The 16,653-nt window shown below is 39.9% G+C and overlaps 1 protein-coding gene across 3 annotated transcripts; it reads left to right on the top strand.

Moving 5' to 3' along the window:
- Positions 1 to 14,332: 14,332 nt before the first annotated feature.
- On the top strand, positions 14,333 to 16,164 carry LOC123041671 (large ribosomal RNA subunit accumulation protein YCED homolog 2, chloroplastic). Of its 3 annotated transcripts, XM_044464254.1 has the most exons (7): positions 14,342 to 14,752; positions 14,857 to 15,045; positions 15,121 to 15,210; positions 15,323 to 15,409; positions 15,487 to 15,567; positions 15,643 to 15,688; positions 15,783 to 16,164. In XM_044464254.1, the coding sequence occupies exons 1-7, from the start codon at positions 14,444 to 14,446 to the stop codon at positions 15,866 to 15,868; spliced, it is 888 nt and encodes a 295-aa protein (XP_044320189.1). In that variant the 5' UTR covers positions 14,342 to 14,443; the 3' UTR covers positions 15,869 to 16,164. The 3 variants fall into 3 exon arrangements, 2 of the variants coding, with proteins under 2 accessions (XP_044320188.1, XP_044320189.1); XR_006418589.1 differs by having other exon boundaries at positions 14,333 to 14,752; positions 14,857 to 15,210; positions 15,482 to 15,567; XM_044464253.1 differs by having other exon boundaries at positions 14,336 to 14,752; positions 14,857 to 15,210.
- The last annotated feature ends 489 nt before the right edge of the window (positions 16,165 to 16,653 follow it).

The raw sequence follows: 16,653 nt of genomic DNA, 5'->3' as shown, positions 1-16,653 counted from the left end.
AAAGGTTACGACGGTGGAAATAGTTTTTCGTGGTCGCTTCTAATATTTTCGGGGTACATGGGTATATGTAGGAGGAAGAAGTAGGTCGGTGGATGCTCGAGGGGCCCACGAGGGTGGGGGGCGTGCCCACCTATAGGGGGCGCACCGGGCACCCTCGTGGCCGCCTCGCTTGTTTCTTGACTTCCACTCCAAGTCCTCTGGATCATGTTTGTTCCAAAAAGATCGCTCCCGAAGGTTTCATTCCGTTTGGACTCTGTTTGATATTCCTTTTCTTCGAAACACTGAAATAGGCAAAAAAACAGCAATTCAGGCTGGGCCTCCGGTTAGTAGGTTAGTCCCAAAAATGATATAAAAGTGTAAAGTAAAGCCCATAAACATCCAAAACAGGTAATATAATAGCATGGAACAATCAAAAATTATAGATACGTTGGACAAGTATCACATGACATGTCCTCTCCACACACACCCAGCTAGAAAATGGGTTCACAAGCTCACTAAAATGATAACAACAAAGCTTGCGACAACCCATGGTAAAGATAGAAGATGAAGGCCTCATCAAGACAAGGGATACCAATTAAGATGGCAAAAGCCTCATAAAGATAAGCATGAGGAAAATAATCTTCACCACACAAGAGTGAATCAAGATGCAACAATATAAGACACACACTCAAGGCAAAAGCTTTCACAGAGCCACCAAAGAAATAACATAACAAAGACAAGGTGGACGTGAAAGAAAGGATATCATCTAGATATGCAACTTCTCTCAAGTGTATAAGATTCTAGGTAGACGAAATCATGATGATATATATCTACAAAGAAGAATGAACACCCAAAATAGTTACAACACGAAGGAACAAGATATCCAAAAGGAAGTCATACATATACGACAAGATATTTGCTTGGAAGCATAGCACATGGCTATATATGGTCTTATTGTATATAAATGAATTCCTACCACACAACCATCAAAGACATCACAACTAGCAACATGAGATAATCGTTGAGATGCTTTGAGAAAGGAAACAAGTATCACAAGATGGAATGAATAGCATGCCAAGATGCAACCTACACAAGGTTGAATGCAAGAAGATAATGCATTAGAAGATACTTGTTACCGAGATATCATTGGAAGGATGTAGAAGAAACCAATTGAAGGTAGTAGATAGTAGTTCATTGAGAATCCTAGCTTGACTCCAATAAGCTCATGGTGACACCACCTTCCTTGTGAGTGATCCGAGCATCCAATGTATCTCCAATTGTTCCTAGAACAAGAACACAAACAAAATGGTACCCGACCTCATTGGGACCAAAGAGTTAGAGAACCAACAATACATAGGACAAACTCCACATAAATATGTGCATATAGATATGAAAATGAATTTCATGAACATGTCATCCAATTTGAGACTTGGTGGAGTTTCCCCTATATATTGGGTCAAAGAAAGAAAGCATGCCAAAGAGACTACACGAAGTTAATATACATGCTCTATACTTTCAAGAACTGAAACCAATTGACAAATAAATACCAAGTGAAGAAAAGATACCAAATGAATAAATCAACACTTGGAGGATATCCATAACAGATACATCGAGGAATGAGATATCTATTGATACACACTAAATAAAAGATATCAAACTCCCAAAAGAGAGGATGGTTCCAAACAAACCAAGCTCTCTAGAAAGTTTCATGATGGCACAAAGTACCAAAAAGAAAATGGCTTGCCTTCCACCAAAACACACTTGATAAGGATCGCAAGATGAGTGTTTTATAGAAAATAGGATAGCTCCCCCAAGACTAGTGCATTATAGAGAATTTGCATTTGAATACAAAATGCACAAGGTGGTATCACCACTTTCACTATATCTAGAAAACACTAGACAAGATCAAGAAATTAACAAGATCCACAAGTGGTATGGAATACAAAGGGAGTTGATACATTCCTTGGCAAGAGAAAAAGGCAAATAAAAGCAAAAACCAATGTAAAGAAGATCAATAAATTCTACCACACAAGTGAGTACCAATTGTCAAAATACAAGAAGTAAATGGAAATAATTCCTGGTGGTAGATAGCAAGGATATCCAACATAATCTTCACACCACACACAAGCAAATTGCAACTTGTAGAGCTAACATGGCACCTAGGAAAAAGATAATTTACAATATCAATTCTAGGTGACAATATCTCAAATGTACGCACTTTCTAGGCTTGTAATATGCATATAGCATATTACTCCCCCATAATGTGATACCAATAAGAACTTAACAAGAGGCAATAAGAGGATCCAACAAGAGATAATTAATGGACTATTTAGAATTTGAATTTCTCATGAGAAGACATACCACATAGCGAATAGATAATCTTGTAATATCAATACTAGATGGTATTCCTCATGTACACACATTTATAGGATTGTGAGGTGTACAAACCACACCACTTCCCTATAATGGGATATTCCATTAATCTCTCACAAGAGCCAACTAAGATACAAACAAGATGCATAAGGGCTCAATGTATGACACACAGGTACATGATGTGCAAACCAACACACACATAATTGATTACTCAAGATAATCAATTGGAGGCACAACATATACAAACACATGCAAGGAAAAAAACAAAACATGCAAACGGTCAAGTAACTTTCAGTGTAAACAATGTAAGTACAAGTTACCAGAAGGAGGCACAATGGATATAGTATAGAAACTTGATAACCCAATTAACTTGGCTTGAGACACTAAGAATGATGAAGTCCCCTTAATTGTTCATAAAGTAGCCAAGTCTCCAATGCCCTCCAACAACACCTATTGATCAAGTTTGAGCTAGTTGGTCCCCAACCAAGTTGGGTCCTAAGAGATTAGTCACAATAGGCTTGGCTACCCAAATGGTTCTTTTCTTGACACCACTTTGAGTACCAACAACTTTGGCAAACACATTGCCAACCTTATCCTTCCCAAGAGAATAGAGATCATCAATAATAATTGGTTTGGATAAGTTACCACTAGTGCATGGAGAAGCGAGGTGACCTTTCTCACGACATAGGTAGCAACGTCTACTCTTCACTTTCTTCTCACTTGATTTCTCAACTTGAGAACCATTAGCTTGAGTTTTCTTGGGAAGAGGCCTTTCTTCAACTTGAGGTTGATCATGAGAGTGAACTTGTGGCCGCTTCCCTTGTTGCTTGTCACTAATGGGCTTCTTCTTCAATGGGCAAGATCTAACATGATGCCATTCTACTTTGCAGTTGAAGCAAACAATCTTGGTCGAATTCTTGACTTGTTCTTGGCCCTTCTTTTTGTTCATCTTGGACTTCTTCTTTTTATTGGAGTTGAATCCAAGTCCACCTTTGTCATTGGGGGATTTTTGCACACTCAAGATATTGTTGAGTGTGGATTTACCTTCATGACTCTTTTCCAAGTCTTTCTTCAAAGAAGTGACTTGGGCCTTGAGCTCTTTGATTTCCTCTGCATGGTTAGTCTGAACACAAGTACTAGAGGAACTATAAGCTTCATCTTTAGAGCAACAACGCATTGAAAGCAATTCATCACAAGATGTACCAACATTGTGAGTAGATGAATTACAAGGACTAGCACATGGCAATATAGTATTTTGACTAGAAGTAGTGCTAGTATCCACATGAGGCTCACTAGATGTTACCTTCGAAATCATGGCCTAATGAGCTATCTTTAGCACATTATGGGATACTAGAAGATCATCATGAGAGCTTGAGAGCTTTTCATGACTTTCTTCAATTTCCCATAATTGCTAGATAGCACCTCAATTTGAGCCCATAGCTCAACATTCTCCTTCAAAATGGATGTTTCACAAGTAATAGAGTTAGTAGCACAAGCATCATCATTTACAACAATAGCAGAGGACAACTTGGCAAGCTCTTTTAAGAAAGAAGCTTCAAGTTGGGCATGAGACTCGGTGAGTTTGATGAGCTCACCCTTCATGACCCTTGAGCCATTTTCGAGGTGCTCAAAATCCTCAAGGAGTCTAGCATGAGAAACTTCAAGGTTAGCATTTTAGTTTCAAAAACATTGGCCACCTCAAGAGCTCTATCATGATATTCCTTCACACTAGATAATTCTAGAGCAAAAGTCTCCGCAAGAGATTCCTTGGTGGTTTGTTCAAGTTCAAGAGCTTGAGAGAGGTCGGCAATCTCATTAGCGTAATCACGCTCATGACCTTCCATTTTCTCAATGGTGACCTCATGCTCCTCGAGATGAGATTCCAACTCCTCAATATATTTCTTGCCCTCAATGGCAATGGACATGGTTTCCATGAAGTTGGAACGAGCAATTTTATTCTTATGGAGAGCTCTAAAAATCATTTCTCCCTTAAGTTTTAAGGAAGCAACATTATCATTCTCTTCATCATTATCCTCATCATCATTACCATTAACATCATCATCAAGAGACATGTTGGGGTTCAAAGTAGGAGATACCTTTGAAGCCTTAGCCATAAGGCAAAAAGCAATATATGATGATTTAGGATCCCTTGAAGCACTGTTCAAGAGCACATCTTGTTCCATGGGGTGTTGGGTTTCCTCTACATTGTTAGCACAACAACTCGAGGAAATACATGCATTTTTATCATGGCAACAAGATATAACAAGCATATCATCATGAGATTTAGTCAAGCAATTTCTACATGATATGCACGGACTATCAACACAAGCATGAGAAACATGTAAGGTGCATGAAGTGTTAAAGTCCAAAGATGGAGCATTGCAACAAGATAGTGATGAAGAGTCATCAACGATAAGCACACTATCATCATTGCAATGACCAACACTACTCACCATAGCATTACCTTGTGGCAATCCACATGTATGTGAAGTAGAAGAAGTTGAGAAGGCAACACGGTCGGAGGTGGAGGGAGAACAATCATTCCCACAAATCTTGGACGCACCATATTTATCTTGAAGCTTTGTCCACAACTCATGAGCATCCCGGAACGGCATGAGTTGAAATATAACTACATTGCTCAAAGCATCTAAAAGCACATTAGAAGCTTGAGCATTAAGATAAGAGTTTTTCTCATCCTCTAAAGATAATATTTGGGGCTCAATTGGAGGAGAAAAACCCATATCTACAATTCGCTCTAAATTTTGGTCCATGACCCTAAAGAGATTAAGCATGCGAATTACCCAAACATCAAAATTTGTGCCATCGAAACTAAGAGTGTGAGAGAATCCTAATCCCCTAGTCGACGTCTTTACTCTCTAGGCGGTTAAGCCTAACAAAGAGAGACGAGGCTCTGATAACAATTGAAAGATCATGGATGTCGCCTAGAGGGGGGGGTGAATAGGCGCTTTAAAATAATTATTGTTTAGGCTTGAACAAATGCGGAATAAACCTAGCGGTTAATTTTTCAAGCACAAAACCTACAACAACTAGGCTCACCTATGTGCACCAACAACTTAAGCTAAGCAAGATAAGTAACTATGTGATAGCAATATATATGACAAAGAACAATATGGCTATCACAAAGTAAAGTGCATAAGTAAAGGGCTCAGGTAAGAGATAACCGATGCATGCGGAGACGACGATGTATCCCGAAGTCCACACCCTTCCAGATGCTCATCTCCGTTTGGAGCGGTGTGGAGGCACAATGCTCCCAAGAAGCCACTAGGGCCACCATAATCTCCTCACGCCCTCGCACAATGCAAGATGTCGTTTCCACTAAGGGACCCTTGAGGGCGGTCACCAAACCCGTACAAATGGCAACCCTTGGGTACAGTCACCGAACCCGTACACTTTGGCAACCCTTGGGGGCGGTCACCGGTACCCGTCAAATTGCTCGGGGCGATCTCCACAACCTAATTGGAGACCCCGACACTTGCCCGAAGCTTTACACCACAATGATTGAGCTCCGAACAACACCAATCGTCTAGGGCGCCAAGGCACCCAAGAGGAACAAGCTCTAGGGTGCCCAAACACCCAAGAGTAATAAGCTTCTCAAACTTCACTTCCACGTATCACCGTGGAGAACTCAAACCGATGCACCAAATGCAATGGCAAGGGCACACTGAGTGCCCAAGTCCTTCTCTCCCAAATCCCACCAAAGCAACTAATGCTAGGGAGGAAAATGAGAGGAAGAACGAAAGAAGAACACGAAGAACTCCAAGATCTAGATCCAAGGGGTTCCCCTCACTTAGAGGATAATGTGATTGGTGGAAACGTGGATCTAGATCTCCTCTCTCTTTTCCCTCAAGAACTTGCAATAATCATTGGAGGGATTGAGAGTTAGCAAGCTCGAAGAAGGTCAACAATGGGGGAAGAACACGAGCTCAAAGGATAAGGTTCATTGGGGAAGAAGACCCCCTTTTATAGGTGGGGAAAAATCCAACCGTTATGCTCACAGCCCGCACAGAGCGGTACTACCACTCGACCTCACGGTACTACGGGTAGGGGTAGCGGTACTACCTCAACGGGTAGCGGTACTACTGCTTGTGAGCGGTACTAAAAAAATACATCCATGCCTACCACCGCTGGACTTGTGACGAGTTTTTGGTCCAGAGCGGTACTACCGCTATAGTAGCCATCGTAGTACTGCTCTGGAGCGGTAGTAAAAAGTTACACCCGCTCCTGTCTGCGGTAGTACCGCTGCAGCCTTTTCAGAACACCAAAACTTCTGCAAACGGACTCCGAATTCAATGAAACCAAGTTTGTTGAAAAGCTAGCGACAAGGGCTAACACAATATTGATAGAAATAACAATAGGAAGGAAATTGGAAAAGGCCCAAGAGAAAAACCCTTCCTCGAATAAGACCGGTGAAACCTCCAACACCGAAAACACAATAGAAGAGGCATATGAAATCCGTTTTCGAAGTACTAGAGCTTTTAACGGAGATAACCACAAGCTCTAAAACCTCAAAAGACAAAGCAAATAAGAATCAAGAAAGATGATGCAAGGATGCAATGGTTTGAGCTCTCAACGAACGATACGGTCAAGCTACTCACTTGAGAGCCCCCCTTGATAGTATGGCTATCGATCCAATAACCCGGTCTCCAAACTATCACCATGAGACCGGTAAAATATAAAACCTATCAAGGGCAAACCTTTGCCTTGCACGAAGTCCACTTCAGCTAGATGATGACGATCTTGACTCCCTCAAGTTTGACCACCTTTCTTGATTGTGTTTGCTCGATGAAGACTAGTTGATTGCTCCCCCATACTCCACTATGGGTGAGACACTCTTTGGCACATCTTCACAAGTCCATTGATACCATAATGGACGGCAAGCTAAAAGCATGATTTCTTTGTGATGCTCCACTTGAACTTGCACAATACAACCTTGATTTGATGTCATCCTCCATGGGTTGTATGTGATCTTCCTCTTGACGCAAGCCCATGGAAGCAAACCTAACCCCACATAGAACTCTCACAAAGACCATGGGTTAGTACACAAAGCGCAATGGACAATGCTTACCAAACTGTGAGATCACTTGATCCCACTCGGTGTATCTTCTATGCTTTGTGTTATGATCAACTTGAATCACTCTCTATACTTAGTGTTGATCAACCTTGACTCTTTCCAACTCTCTTCATTTGGATGATGTCTTGAAGGTAAACATGAATGATCACACAATCTTCTTCTTCAAGACATGCTTGAAATAAGCTCAATACTCACGTGACCAATCTTTGGATAATTCCTTAATAACACCTTGGTCAACTCATAAACTCCTTGAAACCAACACATGTACTTCAAGAAATGCCCATGGACAAATCCTTCAAATATAACTCAATGCAACCATTAGTCCATAGAGAATGTCATCAATTACCAAAACCACACATGGGGGCGCTGCATGTCCTTTCAAGTGAAATATTGCCAGAAATGAACCAACCCACCAAACGGGTGACTTGTTCAACCTCCGCTAGACCTATAGGTTGTGTGTGATGTGCCATACTTACTAGGAAGAACATGTGCACGAGACAACCAACAAAAAAATGGAAGATCACTGCCACTAGCGTCGAGAGGGGAGTAGGAGGGAGCATGCCCTAGAATTAGCTTGTGTTTGTGTTAGTCTAGAGAATCTTTATGTTCTAGAGAAGGTACATTGGAGTTTGGACATGCCCCATATATGTACATTATCGTTTGAGCATACAAAGCACAATTCAAGGGTTCCGCTGTGACACACATCCATATGGCCTCACCTCCTTTTTATAAGCTTGGGCCCTTCATGCGTGAAAATTATTTGTGCCTCGTGCCTTCAAATAGATAGCCGAATGCCCACCCACCGTCTTGCCCATGAGGATTGGATAAAGTATGGTCTCTACCCCCTTTTCAAGACAGAACCGAAGTCCCCCTTCTTTTCCGACGTCACTTCACAATCAAGGTTTGGACCAAGGTTGTGGTTTGGATAGCTTATACTCCATCCGTCCCATAATATAAGAATGTTTTTGACATTAGTGTAGTGTCAAAAACGTTCTTATACTATGGGACAGAGGGAGTATCTTATAATTGGTTGTCAACTGATGGACTCTCATATCATAAGATACAAGGTTGCAAATTAAGGCACCAAATATATCGCCATGCTTGCTATTTGGAGAACTCGGAAAGAAACATGAGATGTTTTGCTAGTCCTCATCCCAGTTTACCAAGTGCTCTGCAAAAGATAAAAGATCACACCTCATGGTTTTTAGCGAGAGATAACATTTTGGTGTCATAATTTTGGGTTATTCGGCTTTAGTTTTCCTCTTGTAGCCATTTTACAGACCCATAAGAAACTAATTAATCCTATATATACCTAAGAGTTATTCCCACTAACTTAATTATCTAAACCTGCAAGCATGTCATCTCACCATACAATTATGAATGGGAGAAGGCCCATCTTAACATGCAACCATGCATAAAGTACCCACCACAAGATTGAACCATGCATGGGAAGATGTTTTCCATTCAATTATTGTACTTATATTCAATAAATATTTACAACTATACATAACCAAATATAATAATTCATATGTGTGTTTAATTTTGGTTTTCATGTTATCAACTCAGATTTTTCATCAACCAATTCGTACAGGAATGCACAGGGTATCCTCTAGTTAATGAAAAAAAATACCATCCCCATACCAAAAGAAATCCATAAATAAGAACCGTAACATTTACAACATATTTGCCATAGTTAGATTTACTGAAAAAAAACAGACAACTAAGAATCAACAAAAAGATTATAGTTGTGTGCGCTCTTAAAAGTTTTTCAGTTGGTTACTCTTAAACAGGGTTTGAAATGCATTTCTTGCGATGCAACAAGAATGTAATGCATAAACTATCTGAATGGTCAATGGCCAAATTCCATACAAGCAAACATATAAACCCACCCCCTACAAAAATAAAACTTATTATATAATTTATAGTATTTGTATCTCTTTGACCTATCAGTGACTTCTCCCACCAAAATCTAATGTACATAAAGAGCCACCATTAATTCAATGATCAGAACATTTTATTACCTCATCAATACATTTCTGGTGACTTCGTGTGTGCGTGCGCATGCGCTGACACATATTTACATTGTACTCATTGTTTCACAAAAGGAATAATTTTTATGATATTTCGTTTCTATAGATTATTTCTTGCATACAAGTTGGTGGCAACCTCCAAGCATTCACAACTTTTTTCATTGCGGTGTGCCAAAGCAGTGCCCAAGTATCTTCGTAATGTAATGGCACGTTTTGGAGGTTTCTAAGTCAATGTCAGTATGCCATAGTACTACTCGTGCCTATTGGTTTTGAGATAGCTGCGCGCGGCACGTGCGTAATAGGATGTAGTGTACGCACTACTAGGCAAAGGATATGTAAACTATAAAGTGGCACGTTTGGCCATATGCTAGCAAAGGCATGAAGAAAACAAAACATGACGGAAGGTGGTACGATATTTTGTTCAGTTTCGTTCACCACTCCGCAACAATGTTAGGTAACGACTTGAACACCGGCCGAACTTCCTGTTTGCTTCATTCAGTTATATTTTGATTAAAATGTATTCGACCGGAACTTTTCATTCACCCACCATGATGCGTCTTTGGCTCGCTCTAATACTTTTAGTTGTCGCTAGATGGTCTACAAACCTAGATGTAATTTTTATTTCTGTTGTCCTTTGTACTATCTTGACAGTTATGAATAGATCGAAATTTTTTCCAAAAAAAAACTTATTATGACTTTTATTGGAATTCGTGTTTAAGTTTGCATATAGCTTGTCGCCAAAAAAAAGTGTGCATATAGCTTTAGGTGGACTTTGAATATGTAAGAGTTAGGCAATTGAAGCTGGAACCATGTAGCCCAGTTATCTTCTACTATACTCCCTCTGTATCAAAATATAAGATGTTTTCGAGGACACATACATTTGGTTACTGGGTGTATCTACACACTATATAAAAAATAGTAATTAAATAAAATATTAAAAAATTCTGAAAATATTTTTGAAATAAACTTGATCTTCCATTGTACTTGTGAAAAGCATTCCACAAAGAATAAAACCCTTTGACTTCTTTTAAAAAACAAATTTTCGGCCAAACTAATGTGAATAGTGACCTAAATAGCAAATAGTTTTTTATCTTTTTTCCCTAAAGTGAACACTGGTTTTTTATTCGTGAAAAATCTATTATACTAGTGCAAAAGAATAGTCAAGTTTATTCTAAAAAAACTTCTGAACTATTTTGACTTTTTTGTAAAGAAAATCCCATATGAGGAGTAGATACAACCAGGAACCAAAGTGTATTTCCCACTTTTTTAGCTTAGACTGAGCCTAAAATACGTTGTATATTTTGATACAGAGTGAGTATATCCAAATAGTTAGGCCTCACTACTAGATTTCTTTGCACATGCGTGCTTCGAACATCGCCTCAATTATTAAAAATCATTTGAACAAAATTGTGTAACATCAATAAGTGAGATCAAAGAGTTAATGTCTGGTAGGGAGTTTTATCCGTAGAAAATTTCTCGTAGTCAAAATAGAGTTGCAGATCGTTTGACCAATTATAGCCGCACCGAGAGCACAACTGCGGTGTGGTTGACCTCGGCTCCACCATGTATCGAGGAAATATGACCTATTGGTTGTAACAATGTTACTCATTAATAAAACTCCCTTATCCTCGCAAAAAAAAAATAAGTCGTGCATGTTCTCATAAGTCACTCTTTTGCATTAATTTATCCATGCAGACCATGTCATCCATCAAGTCATGCATGTTTTTTTAAGTCATGCATACACTCATAATTTACTATTTAGGATTAACCTATCCATGCAAACCATGCCAATTCATCAAGTCATGTATATATTATTTTGCCGAAGAGTCAACTCATGCATGTGAGTCCAAAGTTATTTTTTTTGCCCTTTTTTGTGTGATCACAGTGATATATGTGTTGGTCGCTTGGAGAGAAAAAAAATCGTTCATGATTCACGCTTTTGTTGAAAGATGGCATGGCGTAAAGTTTAATTAAAGTTATTCTCTTTTTGTAATAATTTTTTTTGTCTGATTCCTAGATTTTATTGTTTTCAAAGATAAACCGGGTACACTCATACATTTGTTGTTTCATTAGTTTTAGTTGTGCTCAAGCGTCTATTTATGCATTTTTTAACATGGTTTTTGTGGCAACGCCCGCGAGCCAATCTTCAAGGGGATTATATCTACACTTTAGCTATAAGGGTAAGTCAATTTTCTGACCGTTCATTCTTTTATGAAGATCCGTGCCGGGTTTCTTTTTTCTTGTGTTGTTTCATGGATTCTTAGGCTGATTTTTGACTTGCTCCTGTTCGTGATAAGTCAATTTTTTTCTTACGATGAATTTTTGACTTGTCCTTGTTTGGGGTAAGTCAATTTTCCTGTTGGTCTTGAAGCCCGTTACACATTGCCTAATTATTTTGTGCGTCTATTTGTTTTTGTTTTTTATTTTTAGTTGCTTTCTCTTTTATATGCATGGTTATTTTTGGCATGTTGGATGAGTAAAAATGTACACACGTGGCGTGTGAAAATTACACTAGTATATGCTTATTCTTTGCATATTTAAAAAGTGTACTTGTAATACAAAGTTGTGTGCAAGTTTATTAAGTATTTATTTTAAGTCCATTTGTTCTTAAAGGGTAATAACAATGCCACTAGTTCATCCATTCTTACAAAACTTCACTATTTATTTTATTTTAGATTTTATTTCATTTTCCATCTTCTTTAAGGTAATACCAATGCCACTAATTCATGCATTCTTAGTAAACTTTCTTTTGCGAAATCTCACTATTATATATGTTTATTCTTGCATATTTTAAAAAACACAATTTCTATGTAAATTGCATATTTTCTCATAATTTTATTTTTCTTAAAGGGTAATACCAATGCCATTAATTCATTCTTCCTTAAAAACTTCATCATTTTGATTTTAGTTTTAATTTATTATTTCTTTTTCTTTTTTACTTAAAGAGTATTGCCAATGCCACTAATTCATTCCTTCTTATGAAACTTCTTTATGAGAAAAATTCCAGTATTATATGCTTGCACTTTCTATGAAAAAAGGGTGCAATTTCTATGTAAATTGTATGTATTGTCATTATTTGGTTTGTTTATTATCATTTTTCTTCAAGGGTAATGCCAATGCCACTAATGCATTCTTCATTAAAAAGTTTATTATTTCGATTTTATTTTAGTTTATATTTCATTTTCTTTCTTCCTTTAGGAGCCATACCAATGCCACTAATTCATTTCTTCTTAGGAAACTTCTTTCTACGAAAATTTACTATTATATGTGTATTGAACATTACAAAAAAACATATTTTCTATATAAATTATGTAAATTTCGTCATTGTTTGTGTTTTTTCTTAAACGGTACGAACAATGCTATTAATTCATACTTTCTTAGTAAAATCATTATTTTGATTTATTTTAGTTATTGTTTTATTTTCTTTCTTATTTAAGGGTAATACCAATGCCACTAGTTATTTACTTATTTGAAACTTAAATTTTGTGGAAATTCCACTGTTGTATGCTTATTCTTGCATATTTTAAAAAGCACATTTTTTGTGTATTGTGCAAATTTTGTCATTTCTCAGTTTAGATTTTTTTTTCCAGCTGCGTTCTTCTTCTAGGGCAATACCAGTGCCACTAATTCACTCTTCCTTAGATTTTTTTTAGGTTTCTTAATTTTCCTTTCTTCTTAAAGGGTAATACCAAAGCCACTAATTCTTTCTTTCTTTCTTAGAAAATTTCATTATTTTGGTTTTGTTTTAGTTTTTATTCCATTTTCTTTCTTCTTTAATGGTAATTGCAATGTCACTAGTCCATTCCTTGTTCGAAAATTTCTTATTTCTGAAAATTCCTCTATTATGTGTGTATTCTTGCATATGATAAGAAGACACGTTCTGTGTAAATTGTGTGCATATTTTTTCATTATTTGTTTTATTTTTTTATTTTATTTTTTCTTAAACGGTAATACTAATGATATTAATTCATTCTTTCTTAGAAACTTATTTTTTTATTTTTATTTCTTCTTAAATGGTGATACAAAAACCACTAATTCATTCTTTTCTAGAAAACTCCATTATTTGATCTTTTAAATGGTAGTACCAATGTTTGTTTTTGCATACTATGAAAAAGCGCAATTTAGGTGCGAACTGTGTGCAATTTTTCATTATTATATGCTTATTTTTGTGTATATTATAAAAGGCCCAATTTCTGTGTAAAATATGGGCGAATTTTTTTATTATTTGATTATTATTTTTCTGAAACGAGTTTCTATCCAATCTCTATATGCTTGGCTGAAACGATTTTGGGGTCAATCAACTGACCGAAAATTCATTTTGAACCGACTGACCTATAGCCGATCCCTTATAGATTGCTCTCACGTGGAAATGCCTGCCCTTCGGATGAGTGGATTTCCACGATACGGGCAGTCTGCTGCACACGCCAGAAAAGTGATGATCTAGCGGTACGTCTGAAGGCCGAAAAGTAGAAAGGAAGACATGGAATCCGATCGAGAGTAAGCGAGCGTCAACGATTCGAAGATACCAAAAGCAGAGTCGGCTGGTAGTGCGGAGCTTTGGAATGGTGATGTGAGCAGACGATGCCCACTGAACTGATACGACGATGAAGCTGCGTGCGTTTCCCATGTGTTTGCAGGCATGGAAGCTGGGATCCGGATTGTATATCCCGCTAGCTCCCTCCTGTCTCGACGGCATTTGTTCGTGAATGGTCAGGAACCGGAGCAGAGACGGGCCCTGACTCTCCTGACCGTGCATTCCGTGCCCCCCACCATTTGAACGACATGTCCTGGTGGATGCTCAGAGCCGGATTGACCATATCATCATGCAATCATGGGGGCTTTGAACCTCTTCCAAAACCTGCCGTCGAGCTTGAGCTGGGTCAAGCTCATCCACGGCCAGGCGTGGCGTTTATCGGTCCGGAGAGCAGGGTGTGGCTCAGTCAGCACCGGTCACGTACGTAAACGCACCATGCACCAGTACCACACATCAGTGACGCCAGGGAGTTGCAAGAGGATAAGGCAATCGTATCCCCATGACTCCGTTTGCTACGGTACGCATGCAGCTAGCACAGCCGGCCGAAGCTCTGCTCTCAGCTCGACAACAATGGCGAGAGCCTGCAAGTGCAGCCCCGCGGTGAGGCTGCTGCCGTATCCGATCACAGCACAGCTGGCGGGCAGCAGGAGCCACGGAAGATGCAGAAGCCTCGCCGTTCACGCGCAGCTCCCAACCGAGGATGATTACCCCGCCGAGTCACCGAAAAGGGTCCAGGTTACACAGGTGAATTGCTGATCTACTGGTAGCCAGTGCTTGGATAACTCGTGGGTAGCAGTTTGAGTTTGAATGTCCATGAGCTGCTCACCGCATCATCTGCTTCGATCCAGAGCCTCAGGAGGAGGCGCCGGAGGGGGCCCGGCGCGCGGCAGAGCCTGGTGTCCGTCGGGACGTCGCGCGGCGGAGGGGATCAGTGGAGCAGCGACTTCGAGCTGACGCTCCGGCAGCTGAGGCTGGACGACCTGATCGAGGAGGGGCAGAGCGACGCCGACGTCCTGGTGCACCTTCTAGTCCAGCAGGTAACTGACAGAGAAAATATGCACCGAGCAAGTGAGCAGCTGCCTGATAGCTGTGAGATGTTCGTCTGCTTTCAGCACACCCAGTTCGGAATGTCGATCAAAGGGCGAGTGGTCACATCGCTCACCAAAATATGCGATTCCTGCTCCGCCCCATACTGCACAAAGGTACACCACACTGCTGATCAGCTGTAAAAAATTCCATGTTCAGAGAAAAGATGGCACATTTGGAAACTGTTCAAGTTAACTGAAAGCATTAGATCCTGGGACCCCGTTGCAGATTGATGAGCAGTTCGACATTACGGTGCTGTCTTCCTCCAGGAAAGACCAGAGCGGCTTGCCTGAAATCGGAGACAGCGATCCGTCAGTACGTGATATGATTTACCTAGCTCTGATGCTATATGTAATTTACCGTAACCATTACGATTATTTCTTTTAGAGCAGGTCATGTATGTGAAGCCAGGAACAGAAATCGATATCGACTCGTCAATCCAAGAGACAATACGACTAACAGCGTCAGCCAAGGTATGCACTTGCAGCATGTCATGTCGAACTGTCGATTGTCGACAAACAAACCTCTTACTGATTGTCATCATTCAGAGTTCATGTTCGGAGGCGTGTGAGAAGTCTCCTGTCGTGTGGAAACGGAAGGACTAAGACGAGCTGCAACAACTAGTACATTGGATTGGTTGCTTTTACTGTACATCGCTGTAACAGTTGTTCATCTTGTGAATTTGCAGGTGCTGGTAACCAGAAGAAGCGTTACAGCCAAACGTGGTCAAAACTTCTTGATCTCAAGAGAACTCTGGATAAGGCGCACAGCTAAATTACTGTTGGCGATGCAGTTTCAACTCGATGCCACTGATTATCTGATATGAATGCCACAGTGTGATATATCGAACAAAAAGCTCGTGTGACCGGATGATTAATCAACGGACATGGTTATCCAGTGATTGCTTCTCTCCATAATACTTTAGTTAACTGTATACTCACAGAGACTACTGTACTAGACTATAACAAACCATTTTTTCTTTCCTCGAATATATTTCCTGTGGGAAACTATGTATGAAATCAGAATATTCTTTTGAGGAATATATGAATTCAGAAGTCATTCCACAACTACGGCTTGTTTTTCAAGGCTACTGATTTTTCTTGCAAGGATTTACTCATACATGTTTCCGCTCACAAATTTCCTTTAGAACTGTTGAGTATCATGATTATTTAGGGCTGCCTCCACAGACAACCTCTGGTTCCGCCGACTACCTCTTCGTCTTCGTCCAGCACCAACTCATCGTCAGCGTCGTCGTCATTTTCCCCGACCACTTCATTTATTCCGACAACCGAGAACGCATCGGCACATTCTACCCCGCCGATTGGCGCCGCAACCGTCGTCGACTCCTCCTCTGTTGGTCCCTCCAACATGGCGTACAACTCGTGTTGGTCCCGTCTACGCATGCCCGGAGCTGGCAACTACCGATGTGTGCCTTCGTCCACGACGTGTCCCGGGGCTTGGCAAACCTGGTGCGGCGCCTCGTCAATACCGACTTCTTCCCGTCTACGCATGCCCTGTGCTGCCAACACTGACACGTGCCTTCGTCCACAACGTATCCC

This window comes from Triticum aestivum, chromosome 2B (assembly GCF_018294505.1).
Source record: "Triticum aestivum cultivar Chinese Spring chromosome 2B, IWGSC CS RefSeq v2.1, whole genome shotgun sequence".
In the NCBI taxonomy this organism is placed as follows: Eukaryota; Viridiplantae; Streptophyta; class Magnoliopsida; order Poales; family Poaceae; genus Triticum; species Triticum aestivum.
This window is presented reverse-complemented; position numbering and strand designations above follow the sequence as displayed.

Bases quoted from the DNA above. Each gene is read 5' to 3' on its own strand.
- LOC123041671 (XM_044464253.1), top strand. From the start codon at position 14,444: ATGCACCAGTACCACACATCAGTGACGCCAGGGAGTTGCAAGAGGATA. The intron at 14,753-14,856 runs GTGAATTGCTGA...GCTTCGATCCAG, and splicing joins AAAGGGTCCAGGTTACACAG to AGCCTCAGGAGGAGGCGCCG. The intron at 15,689-15,782 runs GGAAGGACTAAG...GTGAATTTGCAG, and splicing joins GTCTCCTGTCGTGTGGAAAC to GTGCTGGTAACCAGAAGAAG.